General features: G+C 35.0%; 1 protein-coding gene across 5 annotated transcripts in view; it reads left to right on the top strand.

The window, feature by feature from the left end:
- The window catches only part of LOC149078975 (cell adhesion molecule Dscam1-like), a 348553-nt gene that overhangs the window by 196052 nt on the left and 135627 nt on the right, over positions 1 to 16874 (top strand). For all 5 annotated transcript variants that reach the window (XR_016193867.1, XM_089241217.1, XM_089241216.1 and 2 more), the window contains exons 9-10: positions 5441 to 5728; positions 7169 to 7288. Coding sequence is in view for 4 of the 5 variants with exons in the window: in XM_089241217.1 (XP_089097343.1) it covers positions 5441 to 5728; positions 7169 to 7288 (408 nt within the window). In the remaining variant the exon portion in view is untranslated. The remainder of the gene's footprint in view (positions 1 to 5440; positions 5729 to 7168; positions 7289 to 16874) is intronic.

Genomic DNA, 16874 nt, shown 5'->3' with positions numbered 1-16874 from the left:
TTTTTCTGAAATGATTGTTACTTATAGAATTTCAACATCAGAATAAAAAGGGAACAGTAAAATATATTTTTTCTTACTATATATATATATATATAGGCTTCATAACTCTTTCCCATTCTTAATTCTTCTGACGACGATGGTATGCTGGCAGGTGAACCATAATTATTAAGATTAGAATGACTTAAATATTCATCGCATGCAAGTTTTCCAATTTTGGCAACAGGATTAGTTCTGCCCAGGAACTCGAATTAACTTCGCACTGGACGTCTTCAATTTTGATTTTTAATTTTCCACTGCAACGGCAATCATAAAATATGACATCGTTAATTTCTGTGGCGCATTTAAAATAACTTGTATTTTTTCTTCAGAGAAAAATGATTTTTTACGTTATTCTGGTTATGTAATTAAAAAAAGAATTATGGATTATATTTATAATTTTATTTGAAATTGTTTATTTTTTTGGTGAATCGAAAATCAAAGAATTTTTATATACAGTTGAACTTGGTTAATTCTAATTTTGGATATATCGAACTTTTACGAACTTCCCATTCAGTTTTCTAATTTAATGTTGACATTTCTTGTTTGATTCGATTTTTTTTTATGTTTTGGGTGATTTGAATGTGCAAGGAAAAAATTAGTAGTTTTTGTATGAGCAAATTTAGTTTAGAAAATTATATAAACAGTCAGACTTTGTTTTTCTCGTTCATGTGTTATTATACAAAAAACTTTAAAGATTAAAATTAATAATTTGGAAATTATAACGTAATTTCAACAAATTATGGATGTCCTTTTTTTTGCCCCAACTTCAGGTTCAAACTGCAACTTTCCAACGTTGTGTTCGTTGAGTAACGTGTAAGGAAATGTGGATCCAGTTGTGAAGATAAACCCAAATTTTTTGAGACTTGATAAAAATCGAGTACTTCTTTCTTTGAAAACTCCAACTTTTGTATGCTAAAATGCATGTCCGAATTTAATTTGCTTTTCGGGTTGGATTTATTGTAACTCGGTTAATGCATCGGGTAACTCCTTTTGAGCATTTTTTAAATTAGAATCATACCTCTACGACGGACGGTTGACAACGACCGCATTAGCACTTACAGGAGAACCCTGCATAGCAGAATATCATATTAAAATTTCGTAATCGATATTATTGCAATGCATTTCTTAATGATACAGCACTAAAGTGGATGTAACTTCAGTTCTAAGCGTCATATAAACAGAACGAGGTCTGTTAGGAAATCACAAAAATTGTGTTTTCATAAGGAAAAAATCGATATTTTCTTCTAAAATGACGATTTTTAACGTTGTCGGATACATAAAAAATAAAATTTCCGTTTTCAATCATTAACCGGCAAAACTCTATGATCTAATTTCGTTGAAATCCCTATCCGTGGTGAATGAATCCAACGAAAATGGCTGAGAGCTGTAAAACAATGCTAATTTTATATTTATGTACTGAAATTTTGCTTCGGTGTTGTTTTTCCCCCTTTGATATGTTAATGCCCAGTTAAAAATTGTTTTGCTGGATTGCGTCGAGAATGTGCGCACCACGTACGAATTATGTTATTCAACATACGGATCAAGGTATTTGCAAGGTCCCATTCAAAAATTTGAAATATTTTATCGCCATTAAGATTATGGAAAGTATCGAAATGTTTACAGTGTGTATAAGTTAATGAAAATATATTTCCAAGTTCGACTGTAGATTGAAATTTTAAATGAGACATATATATGACAATCTTCATAGTTTTCTGTTATGTGTTTGTAAACTAGGGGAAACGTCTGGGATATAAACGTCCTGTAAGGCTGGGGAAATCTTATCAATTAACTAGTCTGGAATATAATACAAGTTCATACATTCTTGCCCTTTTTAATGACCTTTGCAATTTTATCCTAAATCGGAATATAAAAAAATGTATTTTTGTTTCCGTCATCAGTTGTCTTGCATCGAAAGTAACTTATATCATTACAGATGAATCGAAATAAATCACGTGATTCATTAAATAAATCTCCTTGACTATGTTTCCTTCTAATAGATATTATAACGACGTAAGGTTTCAATGAAATTTAGCAGAATATGTGATAGAGTATCGCATTAAAGTTACTTCGTCTAGACAGCAAGATTTGGCAAATATCAGATTACCAATAGCTGTTCATAAGCTCCTCCCATTGTGTATATATATATATATATATATATATACATGTGTGTGTGTGTGTGTGTGTGTGTGTGTGTATTGTCGTTTCCTGAATTTGTGACAGTATGTGACAAGTCATCAATTGAATTAATATTTTCACTCATACCCACGCGCGCGAGCGCACTATGTATACACACATGGATATGCTAAATACATTGAAATACATAAAGATATTATAATAGCACGAGACATCGAACTATATCTTGGCGCATGCAAATAGACATTTCTGTCTTAAATTATGCATGTTTACCTACGTAACTCTCTTGAAACATTCGTTTAGAGCTCATAATATATAAATTTATGAGCTCCACAAGTTGTGTATTATTTAATGATCATGGGTTTTGTAGACTATCTCATAATAGAAAATATATTATGCATATCTATATTCTATATTCGCCGCTGTGGTGGTCGAGTGGTTATAGTGCCGGACTCGTGATGCGAGGATCCGGGTTCGAACCCCACAGTGGTGGTCGGCTGAAGTTGGTTTTCTGTGGTTCCCAACTTCAAGGCGCAAATGCGAGCCGATCTCCCTGTTAAAAAGTCTCGCCACAGAGAGCAACAGTCCTACAACGATAAATCATTCAATCATAACACTTCACTCATAGTTAGAAAATCTGGGGGCAGATGACAGCACTACACATAACAAGCATTACACAGAAACAAACTTTACGTCAGGTTGCACTACACGTACACGCACATTCCCGCATGTACCGATTCGTTGGGGGGTTCCGCGGGGGAGGGGGGTGCATGTGTGGTGTAGCAGTAGTAGGTAGGGGCTCGGGGATCCATGATGTTCTTAAGTCAGCCACCTCGTTGGGCGGTTTGCCTGTTGTGGCGTTGTATTTGTATATTTTTGCTGAAAAAAAAGGTAAAAAAATTGATGATGTCGTGTGTGTGTGTGTATGACAACTGCAATCTCCCTTATGCGTTTGTACTCATAAAGTTTGCTTCGCGCAACTGAAGAAGTGGCGTAAGCAGTAGACTGTCACGTGATAGCGATAGGATCCAAGAGTTACCCTGGCTCTGTCACACAGGTGACACATGCATATTTGCCTCAGGGAAATTCCGGTGCATCCGGGAAACCTAACCATTTACTGTAGCCTGAACAAAATCCATGAACATGAACAGATGCATTGACCTTTCATGCACATCACCAGTAAACAAGTGTAAAAAGCTATTAATAATCGCAAAATGATGGTAGAAGTAAATAAATCACTTAAATATTCATAATCGGAAATAGTACGTGATAATCGATTAAATTTGATCAGCTTTTCTTTTCTGTGATCTCCATTGGTTACTTTTGTGTTAAATCTGGTTTCTGTTACGGCCTCCTATTGCTAACCTAATCAACATGCAGCAGGGTTTTAATCACTGTACCGCATGTATGTCACGTGATTAGTCTGTTAAAATGGCTGGGTCTGCAGTTGAGAAAGCATTCTGCGTTCTTACACTAAGCAAAACGGAATTCATAACTGTCACGTAACGAAATTTTCAATCCAATCGAAGATTAGTTATCCACAGGAAGCTAATACTACTACTACTACTTAACCGTACATGCATCTCGTAAAATTCCTCTTCGGAATTTACAGGAAGCTAATACAAACGATAACAGGTCGCATGTATAAGCAAGACTGCTATGTTGCGACTGTCGTGCTGCAACTGTTGTCTCATTCAAAGGCTTAAGATTAAAAAAAAAAAAATAAAGAAAAACCTCCCGTGAGAATTTAACCACAAAGAAACGCAAGAGACATTTACTTTTTATGGGCACAACACTAGAAGAGACTGATCACGTGACTAATCCAATATCGTCTACGCTCTACTGCTCTCAATAAAAAATTAATACACAAATTAATACACTTATAATTATTACTTTATGAATACAGCAAAAAAAACGTCTCTTTCTCGAAAAACTTTACTTACTCAAAAACTAAAAAAATCCTCGCTTTTACTATATTAAATCAATGCATTTTTACCTCTCTGTCTCGAGAGAGAGAGAGAGAGAGAGAGAGAGGTAATTTTCGAAAAACTCTACCATCACTGGGCTTGGCGAGATAGATAAAGAAAACACGGAAATTCCTTTTGTTTCGAGCAAATCTGAGTTTTCTCCGGAGGTGAAAGAAACCGATAAGAAAGGATTATTCGTGTATTTTTCACAGCCCATTGTATTGATCGATCTTGTTGATCATAAGCGGATACTGTGATTGACAGTGGGGCGGGGGTGGGTGGTGAATGTCATGTGGATGGTTTGTGCAGCTTGGCAGAAAGTCAGCCAACAGACAATACAAAATTGCTTCAAGAAAGCTGCGGGTTTGGAACCAGTCACCTCAGTGATGAATGATCAAATCTAGTGTTTCACTCGAAATTCAACGAATCTCGGAACAATGATGAAGATTAAATTTCAGAATATTGGGGCATAACTAGAAAACACTTGAAGCTAGAAATTCCAGTTTACTATTTTGGGGAAATGGACAACTCATAACAAACTTGCAGTCCCTTAACTGATACCGAAATTATTGCTTGGTGTATGACCGACTCTGGTGGCGGAAATGCGGCAGAGGATGCTCCAGATGAATTAGAGAAAAGTGCAGAACACATGCTGTAAAAACGCTGCTACATTCTCTTTAGCAAACTGCGAAGATAGGGCTCGAAATATTTGCAGCTCTTGCTAGTATAGATGGAATTGTGAAAACTCAGAGCAAAAAAATAAGCCTCAATCTCAGTTTACAGATTATTTTAAATAAGGTATATCAATAAAACTGTATTGAACAAAACAAAATTCGAACCGATTTTAATATATTTGCATATAGTGTGATTAACATTGGTTGTGTAATTTAACCAATAATTTCATTAGTATCTATCACGGTATTTTTTAGTTTTTACCAATCGAATGTTTTTCCATTTTTTTGCGTGTTTTTTTCTTTACCACTGAAAAGCTTAATTTTTCAAAAACTCTCTATCTGGAAGTTTTTTTCGACCCCCATCAGTTTCGAGATAGAGGGGGTTTGACTGTACATCTGGCAGAAGGAATCGCCGGTGCAATCAATTGCTACTAATCTACAACATCTGAAAACATTATACTTTTTACGAATCACCCTGTATAACGCAATCATTACATCATTGAAATTAGTTATTATCGCAAAGTTATTTGTATAAGCACAATCACGTTCGGCAGAAATATAGGATTTTCGGATATAAGATGACTTTTTTTCTGTATCTAAAATTATCTGATGGATTTGATTTTTCAGTCGCACCAGTCATCAGCCCATTCCACTTTTCTGAAATGTTGGAGGAAGGAATGAGAAGTTCAGTGATTTGCTCAGTCATCGCTGGTGATCCGCCGGTATCCATAACGTGGTATAAAGACGGGCGTCTGCTTAAAGAAACCTCGCCAGATATCCAAATCGTACCGATCACCGACTTTGTCTCATCGCTCATAATCAATATGGTCTCGAGGCACCATAGTGGGAACTACACTTGTTTTGCGTCCAACAGTGCAGCTGGAGCAAATTATACTGCGTCCATGATTGTGAAAGGTCAGTTATTTTTTACAGCATCATTTCTGAAATCACATCAATACTTAGACATTTTAGTAGCGTACATTTATATGTATCAGCTTCACTGTTGACGTATTTAAATTCCCTTAGCTGAAACTAAGTGAATGGAATAATATGATTAGTTCTCCCAAACACTAAGAAACTATTTTAAATCAGATATTTGGGAAATTTATAAATGTTATTGCATTGCTCTCAAAGTTTTCTTCAAAAAAGTATATATATGCCTAAAAGCATGCATTTACGCCCGCAAGAGATACTCAAGACAATACATAAAACATTTATCCGGAGTATGTACAGCACACGTATATTTTTGAGAGGTACAAAAGCATTTTAAACATTTCTAAGAGATCGCGATCATAGGATTGATCTCACGCAAAAAAGCAGGATGGAAGCAAGGGAAAACTGTTTTAATCGTCGCTTGATAGCATAATCCATTTGGCAATCACTGTTAATAAATTATACTATAATTTGGTTGCACGTTTCATTACATTTTCTCATGTTTTTAAGTATAACAACATATGCGAGGGCCTTGCATATACACACTCATACAACGTGTTCGAACATGTACCGATTCATTAGGAATACCTGAGAGCACTGGATACGAGGTGCATGTTCGGTTAAATAGTAGTATAAAAACAAACTATCGTATAAAACACGTTATTTATATGCACGCTACAGAACAATTTGCATACATGTTGAGAAATAAATAAAATATGAAGTTCTGTTACATGCATACTATACAAACTTTTGGTAATACTATGTATATAAACGAAACAAACCTGTATTAATATAAAACGTCGAAAGAGTATACCGTAGATATTGAGTGGAATTTAGCTAGAAAAAAGAAATAAAACTTACTAATTAAAAGTTTTGTTTTTTTCATCATTATAACTTCCATTGCTTATATCCCACAAGGGACAGAGCGGGGGCCATGTTTGGTGTTTGAATTATAACTTCCATAGTTGGTATTCTCACATAAGAAGGGTTTCAGCAGCTGGCTGATGCGAAGAGGAATTTAAGAAAGAAAATTCAACTGCCCTTGCAGCGAATGCAACCTACGTCCACTCACTTGCCGGGTGAGTGCACTTCACTACAAAGGCAACGGCTATCAATCTTTCCTTACTGCTCGTGTGTGCTGCACGGGATCCAACGGTACCTGGGAAAGTCAACTTTCGAATGAAAAGTTAGAGGACACGGAGACCGCATAAAAAATTGTATTTTCAATATGTTCCTCACTGTTTTTGACCCTCAAAACTGGTACACGTTTTTGAACGACTTTTGAGCATTTTGTTTATAGATTGAAAGTATACCTCTACGATGATGGTTAATGAGGTGAAGGTTGCATTAGCATTTACGGGACACATTGTATACAGGCGTGAAGATAGAAATTCCTGTTAAAAACATTCTTTTGTCTTGCAGCACCACCTCTTTGGGTAATAAAACCCAATGACCAAGCAGCTCTCGAAGGAATGTCGGTAACCTTTGATTGTCAGGCGGAAGGACAGCCTAGACCTGTGGTCAGATGGAAATACGGAAAAGGTCGGTTTCTTTTATTCACTGTCTGTACTTACTCTTACTTGTTTGAAAGACACTTACACACACACATGCATGAAACGGAATTTCCTCTTTTCAACAGTATATTCCATTAGATTTTGGCTTTGTATTTTCGAACTTATGCATGGGTTACCGAAACTTCCATTTGAAAAGCAAAGGGCTTAACTTTCAACCTTTGTATTTTTTAATACTATGAATCTCTAGCAACTTTATATAGTACTAACCAAAATTTTAATTCCGCTTCTTCAATTAGACACTTTGCTCATTTTGATAGCTTAGTAATGTGAAAAATCGGATTTGTTTATGCATCCAAAATGAGTTTGAAGGACAAAATCTTCTGCGGGAAAAAAAAATTAAATTTTTAATTGTCGAAATTTAATGGTTTCATTCATTATATAATCAACTCTTCCAAGACTCGTAAGTTAAACGTATAACTTTCTTCAATAATACTGCATTTTTGTATTATAATTTTTTTTTTAATTTATAGAGCTGTCAAATCCATTCAGTGATGAGTGTAAAATAGCTTTTACAGTCGTGTATGAGAGTGTTTCTAATGCCTTGTACACACTCACATTAGTGCCTCTCAGATGATAGTGGCGACGGGAATTGTTAATTTAATACTTATTGTATTGTACAGGGTGTTCTGTTAATGGACCGACAGACTCAGAGGTTTGTTAGTAGGCATCAAGAAGAACAAAAATTGCAATGGAACATGGTGTCGCAAACCACGTTGAGAGGGTGAAAATCGTGAAAAACTCACGCAGGCTCTGAGTACAAAAGAGGAGAAAGGTGGATGGATGTCAGTTGATCGCTGAATGCGTTCGTGGATTCGCTCACCATATCTGACGTAAGCAGCATCTTGGAACGCATGCGCTGGGGTAGGATCACGCGCTGTGAACGACGTAAATTGGCGCTATTGCGGTAGTAAGCACTTGCAGCAGTAAGTTGTCTGTTTCAAAGAGTATCGTGATGGCTGACTACACGAACGCGGAATACGCTGATATGCATCTGATTAATGAGAATATAACTCTAGAATATATAGTTCTATTCATATTCATATTCTGATTTCTATTCATATTTTATATATAATAAATGTTGGTAAATCTGAATAATAAATCTGATCCTATGTGTATATTGTAATTAGTCGATGTAAACGGTACGTAATGTAAAACGTTGAATTTTTTTCAATATATTTTGTTCGCATTAATTTTGTTATACACATGTCCTAGTGTCTTCGAAAATAAACGTACGTTAATTTCCTGAGTACAATCGTCGGAACATACGATTAAAAAAAATCTGAATTCATTAGTTCGAATTATATTTCTTATACAGGGTGTCCGATAAATTCGCAAATATTTTCAAATATAGCCACGAAGTTGAAGGAATTGGTTCATTTAAATGCGGTTTGCGAAAAAATTATTCTCGAGAGGGTGAAAGAAGTTGTTATTGTTGTTTTTCTGCAGGAAAAAAAAAAGTAGTTCGAATTTCCGTCGATAGAGGGCTTTGCAAGAAAACAAATCAGAATGAAATCATTAAAATCAAAATTAAATTAAATCAAAATCATTAAATAAAATCATCAGAATCTCTATGAAGAACAACGTTTCTTTAATCTCTTCTGTGTCTGAAACATTCGTAGAGCTTCAGCCGGCGATTCATGGCTGAGATAAAATATCTTCATCAAAAGTGTTTTTGCCCATCAATTTCAGCATCACACAATGAAAACTTTACGTAAGCGCCAGTTACAGGAGAATTCAGAAACGAGCTGTTCATCGTACACCCCGTATGGATTTGCTTCCGTGCAGCGCTCTCTATAGACGAAAATTTGAAGTAATGTTTTTTTTCCGTACTGAAAAAAATTATTTTCTCGAGAATATCTTTTTCGCGAACCACATTAAAATATACCCCCAATTCTGTCTCTCCTTCAATTTTCATAATTTTTTAAATTTTCTTTTATTTATTTCACAAACACAAATCTGCAATACACAAATTTAGACATGTGTAACACCATAGTTTCCCGACGTTTTTTGTCACGCGCGCATCGCCCCCTTCTTCAGAAACTTTTTCTCCCAACGCCGACCAACGCAATCCAACCCATAGGATCCTATGTTATACCCGTAGCATCTACCGCCCCCCTGGAATATTCCATCACCTCCCAGGGGGCATCAACGCTCACGTTGGGAATCACTGTGTTACACACATACAAACATATAATACACAAAAAAATACAAACACATATTACAAACAAACACTTTATAGCCTCAAGGGTCTCCTTCCAGCAGGCCTAAAGAAATAAGCTATAGATTTTTTTTTTCTTTTGCAACGGCATTATTATATTTATTAGATATGTGTTCAAATGTATTTTCGTTTATGTATTTATCTGAATATAGTTCACAATTAGATTGCTTATCGTGAAGTTCGATATAATATAATTATCGTAAATAATTCTATTATTGTAATCTTCACTTGTACCTAGTTCAATATTATTCCTATATACTCTTTCAATACTTTCATCTAAATGGTTTCACAATTTATTCGTCTGACGAAGTCAAAAAATAACATTATTTATGTTTTATTATTATTAAATTGATTTTCAGTGTGAAAAATGTTTAATATCTTGGGGGCAATGAAGGAAAAGCTCTTTTTATGTAATGTTTTTAACCTTTTAAAATATTTACGTATTTATGAGACACCCTTTATACTTAGTGCTGAATGATGCAAATCATATACAATTTTTTTTTCGGAGAGGTTGAAATATAGGTAAAATTTCAAGTATCATTATTATTTTTATTCATTTATTTATTTTTGAGATGCCAGATAGCTGTTAATGCGTATTAGTAAAAAAGTGGACTTTAGTTTCAAATAAAACATGACGAAAAATTCACCGATCAATGCATTGTTATTTTATCACTGGCCACATGCGGAAAATATAGCATCAAATTTTTCTTTCCCCCGAGGGGATGGGGTGGATGAGTGTATAAGCTTTCCCCCGACGGTACCGAAATCCCGATCTGCTGATTGTAGACCACCGTGGATTATACCCACGAAATTACGGTGATCCAACTTCACATTGAAATTGTGTTTCACTACAACATTATTCTATTATCTTCTCACGGAAGTGACACAAGTATAATCCACCCCTTTAATTTTTAATCGAGAGGCTTCCATTTCCTTCAAAATCCGCATCTATAATTTGCAGTTGGTTTTTGCTCCATTTTGCTAAGCTGGTTGATTAGTTGAAAGTGAATTATAAATAGATAACTCAGAACTAGTCCAAGACTAAGTCATAAAATATGCAATACAAACCCATAAAAATATGTAGGATATGTTTCTCTTTTTTCCAACATTATTTATCAAAAAATGTCATTTCAAGAAAACGAACACGCCCAAAAGTTTTCATCTCGAGATGAATGTCCGTCTGGAATTTTGGAGGATAATGTTTCTTAAAAGCCATTGCTTACAGAGGAGTCGTAGATTAACCTCAAGACATGACCGTACAGAGTATAAAGTTCCTTTTTTTCCCTTTCATCTTATTCCGAGTAAAAACTGGAATGTGTTAGCGAGAAAAAATAGGAGTAAGGAATATGGGAGAGAGAGAGAAAGTAATGTTAAAGAGAGAGACATGGAGTAAAATATATATATTTTTTCTTTTTTTTTTATGTATTGTTGTAACTGCTTCGTGTGTGAAGCAATAGTGTGAAATACACCAAAGAAACCATCATTTCGGAAGAGTACCCTGGATTAGGTGCATCGGAACGGCTGACCCATCTGAAGAGGGTAGCTCAAGAAGCGGCGGGTGAAAAAACATTGCCATTAGAAGGCATCGGAAAGTAGAAAAAAAAAAGAAGTAAGACGGCCTGGAAAAGCGATCTCGAAATGTTCCCTCTATCTCTCCGTCTAACAAATGACCCTATCGGGTAGAACGACCATTTGGTCGAAGCCAAAAAACGCTCTCCTTCTGTTAAGAGAATGGAATTTTTTAGGGAATCGAAACACTATCTTTCTCGCCCCGCTTTCCGGAAACACTCCACGAAAACTCTCCGTACAGCTTACTGTTCTGACAAAAGAAACCATTTGTCTTTGCACGAACTTCTATCTGTTTGAGTCCTGGTACATTTACACAATATGGGTTTTCTTTTTCTTTCTCTTTTCGGAAGGCCATCTGGCATGTAAATATAAGAGCATGAGGGAAAAGTAATATAAGAATTGACTCGTGCTGCATGATTTTTTTTTATACTGAAACCGTATGTGATCGCACGTGCAGGAGGCTTCGCAAATAACTCAAATTTGTGGTGCCTTGCAGTTATTAGGGTCTTTTGATCTTCGGTTATACAATGGCATTCCGTTGTGGTATGCGGTTGGTGGAACTTAAATAAAATAAATATGGATATATAAATACGTATTGTAGTACTGACGCTGTCCTAGAATTGCACCTGACGTCTTGTGCTGCTTAGTTTGGCTTTGATGCTAAAAATATCCCAAGTAAGACCTAGAACTGAACGATCCTATTTCATAAGGTTTACAGAAATTTCGCCCAAGTCATTTTGCTGCCGGTACATTTCACCCCTGAAATTTGGCTCTGGACATTTCGCCGAAGTGACTGAAATTTTTGACCAAGTGAGAGGGGCGAGAGACCGTATGAGTGACCAATTGAAGGATGTGAGCCACCGCATGTGTAAGTGACCGAATGAGTTTCCACTGTATTAATCAAGCCCCCCTCCACTAATATTTCGCATAGTCATTCACACAGTCACTCACCTACTCACTTGGTCACTCAATCGATTAGCCACTGTGGTGGTCATAGTGAGGGACCAGATGAACTTTAATGAACTTCATTTCATATGGAATCACAGCGTCGTATACAAAGTAATGAATAAAAGAAAATCACGATTACCGTATAACACAACATTCACAATTGCAGCACTATATAATACTTTATTACCCTTCAAATAACTACATTCATTCTCGTCAGGATCATTTCTTATATATTTCCTTAGTCACGTGACATTCCTTTAATCATTTTTCATCATTTTTGTCGCACCGAGTTCATTTTCGGCACACGAGGGCTAATTAGGACGGAACCTACAATTTGTTGCATATTATGAACGGCATCCTTTTTTTTATACTCACCGAGAGGGATTGGTGCGCTAACTCCTCGATGTTGAACTCCATGCGGTAGCAATCTTTTTCTGTGATCATGTCACCGTTTCTATTCTATTCCTGTGGCAGGAAAGTTTCTGACAAGGAGGAATCGGGTATCGACTGGTGACACCTCTAAACATCCTCTGGTATTTTAGGCAAGTATCTGATCGATCTGAGCTACCACGCCTCACTTGACATTCAAATATCGTCTACGGTGAAATTCCTAAATAGCCAAATGTTGAATTTCTAAAACTCTTATATTGTGAATTCTCTAAAGACATTCTAAGTAACACTGAGGATAGAGAAGTTTCTTAGAATATAGAATAATCGATTTCAACATGAGATTTCTTTTAATTCACAACATATAAGTATACGAACGTCAATCCGTATCAGAATAAAAGACAAAAATCATCCGCGAGTTGGTGCAGGAATGCAATCAGGGAAATAATTCCCACCGTGGCATTCCATAACGGAGTTCCCTATAGAGAAGCGCGTGAACACGTAAACAAAACCGATATAAATTTCATTAGATGCATTTCTCCATCTTTTCTAATTAATTATCTTGATTCAGCTTAGTTATTTGCACGATATCTCTTTCTCTACATCCAACGTACGTATCAGATCTTCGACAGAATTAAAAACACTGTCTTATTGCTTCAGCTAAACACATGTAGCTGAATCAAGTACGACCTCGAATAAATTCACGAACTCAAGCCAATTAATTATGTTCCGCTGAAAATCACGTATTTCGAATACGAAACAAACGATATTAGAAATTAGTATCGGTGTGTGTTTCAAAAGCTTCCTGACATTCACAATATCACAAAAAAAGGAAGAGAATAAAAATTCTTCTATCCGAAGCTCCATTTTGCTAGAACATTTACGCAAATCTATCGGAGATACTTGCATACCAAAACTCGCACGAGCCTCTTTATTTTGTTCTAATGTTTTGTTCTTTATTTATTTCAGGATATATTAAATACGAATCCTTCCATTTCTGTTCAATTCTTCTCTGTCTTCTCTTTTTCCACGCTTGTGAACACGTTTACCGAGTTCTCCATTCGCCAAGTTTGTGTCGATTTGCAAAAGTAAAAAACAAAACAAAAACTTGATATTGCGTTTGGCAATTCTTTTTTTTCAATTTTTTTTCTTGTTGTTCCTTTTTTGCAACAGATGGTGGGTGTATATTGAACAAGACTAACCGACTGGAAAAATGAAGAAAGATGGAAGCATAAAACAAAATAATAAAAATAAAAATTATAAATAAATAACCTAAAAAGATATGTAGAGAAGGAATAAGATTAAAAATATATATATCCGAATCTTCTAAATGGTGATATAAAAGATAAAAAAATTCTTGATTTTTTTTTTCCATTATACTGAGGGGAGGAAGAACTGTATTGATGACTGAATATTAGGAATGAAAAGTCTATTCGAGCATGAACCAGTTCCTAAAACCATTGACAACAAAATAGCTGCACCAAAAAGGAGAAGGTAAATAAGGCACATATTGAATAGAAATGTTAGAAAAGAAAGTATTGGTAGCCGCAGAAAAGTGTCCCATGTGCACAATATTGAAGAAGTAAAAATAAATTCTTGTGTGTATATTCTTTTCAATTCCCTACCTATTCATTCCTTTTCCAGTGTCCATTTGATATTGCTATTAACATTACCAAATATTTTATTCCATTTCTTTTTATCCCGGAAAGTAAAAAACGGTGCCTCATTGTGATCTAAAGCCATGCATTAGATGTCAAATAAGATGTTTCGATATAAATAATGTCGATAACGTTATTCAAATAGGTTACTTCAATTATTGAGATTATTCGTTACCGCTGGATATCATGATTGTCAAGTCGGAAAAGTTTCTAAATAACTTATTGAAGTCGATTTCTCTCTCTCTCTCTGCATCCATTTTGTAATGAATCCTAACAATTTTTTTTCATTTGGTATATAAGTCCACTTGTTATTCATAAAGTATGCTACGGGAAAAATGTAGTTTTATATTTAGTACATTCACGGATAATACCAATATAAATTAGTTATTATTCTGTTACTACTGTAGATATGATCTCGTGTGATTGACCTATCGGTTGGAAAGCCATTTTAATGGTTATCGACATATACTTTATATGTTTTTTTTTAAATAAAAAATTCATACTCTAAATATATATGATATAATTTATTACTTTTCTCCTAGTCATCAAATGCGAGTAACATTTATATCGCGTAATGTGAAATTTACATCAATGAATTGTTACTAGTTTCATCTAATAATGACAATCACTTTACAAATTTAGATGCCTATATGCATGCATGCATTCAGTATTTCTAATACATGATCTAGGCCAGTGCTCTCTTCAACCTTTTTTTTACTTCGGATCAGTGAAATTTAAGGAACAATTGTACAAACCGGCCCAAATGAGAGAAGTAATTTTCGGAATCCCGATAAAAAATATTAGGCGAAAAATTTCGTAATGTCTCCAGAATCTGCTGTTATTCACGAGAGAAATTTCATTGAGCTGCGATTTCTACTGCCACCTATCGAATAAAAGCAGAACTGTCTGTTATAGTTCTCCGAATGGAATATTGACTGCTGGTTTTAGACCAGTTGCAGCATAGAAATGAATAACACGTAGTGTAATATTAGAAAATGTTTATTTTTATATCACACAACAATGCAAATTTTCTTCACCAACGTATCGGTTTCGATGTTTGCTGCAAAATCACTTTTTCTGAGCACTGCTGCAAAAAGCCTCTCATCTCTCTAATGCACTAACGAAGGTGCAAAGTAAGCATCGAGACACATCAAGACACAAAAAGGTATTGTGGAATATGAGATTCATGCCAATATGCAGTATAAAAATGGAGAGTATATGGTATCATAACATATATTTTTCATTTTCATCTGCACGTGATTTAGAACAACAATCGATTTTAATTGAGAAAAGTAATAAAAATGTTGATGCTATTTCATAGGGAGCACGACGTTTCCATATTTTCAACAACATTTGTAACTCTCATTCCTTTTCAAGACAGCATAATTCATCCTTCTGACACACTCAAAATTTTTGAAGAAATATCTGACAAACGTCTAACGCACATCACTACTCTAAAGTTATTAAGAAAGCCAAGAAAGCGAAAGGGGCTCTTTACAAAATATGCGAAATTCTAATATTGACAACTAGTTAAGGGCGATGGAGGAGACCATTATGGGTATGAGCCATTATGATCACATCTACTGCAACCCGATAAACGAAATGAGGTTCAAGCTTTCATTCTTTTCCGTAGTTGGACATCTACTGTTTGCGTGGCTTAGTGCTGTTTTTGTAGCGTAAATCGCTGCATTAACTTCTACTATATTTCTTTATTTGGTTTATATTACTGACAAGGCTGAATATTTTTTTCAATAATTATAAATTTCAAGTCCAAGTGGCTTTCAGAATTTGACGAAATTTTTCTTAGACCAGCGGTTGAGCAACACTGATCTAAGCTACCTTTAGTCCATATCTTTGAAGATCTCTTCTATCAACCTTTTACATTAATGTTGCTCTACCCTTTGGCCGGCACAGCAGAAATCACCCATTGCAAAATATTGCCATTTCTTTTTTTTTGAGAGAGAAACAGGCTTTCTTTAAATTCTCAGCAGTTTCAAAGAGGACATTAAAATGTTTTCAATGTGTTCTCCATTGAGAAATTAGCTCAACAAAATATCTCCTTGTAATTGATAAAATAAGAGGCTTTCTAGGAGTCTCGTCCATGGCGAAAAAATGGTGAATATGAAATTACAAGAAACTACAAAACAACATTTTGAAACTACGGTACGTCGAATTATATAGCGCACCATACTTGCTCAAATTATCTCAATATATACAGTTCATGTATCCTGCTGTGATGCACATAACCTCAACGTTTATAGTGATCAAAATCTATCTAATGGTCGGTCATTTAGTACAGTGGAGTCATCGCGATATAAGAGAAATTATGAAGAAATAAATTCTTTTGGTGATCTTCAGATACTCGCAAACAGATAGATTATTCCAAGACATTTTGCCACAGATGTTTCTGATATACATCCATTTGCTTTTCTGTGGTGCTATATAATATATTTCTGATGATAATAGTAATACTATCTTATATATTAAATCCACGCGAATTTTGAGTATGATGGTTTGTGAATGAGAACTAACGAAAGATGTTCAAACTAATGCTGTGCATCACGTAACATATAGGTTTCACGAAACATTATATGATGGTATTATGGTGACATAAGAACTCTGTTAATGAATAAATTTCAAAGATCCTAAAAGCAACGGTTTTATCTCTTTTAAGACAATACTGTCCATTGTTTATTTTTTCTCCTTTAATCAACATTTTTGTAATTGCATTCATTTGAATATCAACAAGAATTGAATAAATTGTCTTTATTTTA

This window comes from Pholcus phalangioides, unplaced genomic scaffold (genome assembly GCF_987345545.1).
Source record: "Pholcus phalangioides strain wild (caught in Gottingen) unplaced genomic scaffold, Ppha-v1.0 ptg000013l_1, whole genome shotgun sequence".
Lineage (NCBI taxonomy): Eukaryota > Metazoa > Arthropoda > Arachnida > Araneae > Pholcidae > Pholcus > Pholcus phalangioides.
Note: the sequence above shows the minus strand (reverse complement) of the source record. Positions and strands in the feature narration are given on the sequence as shown.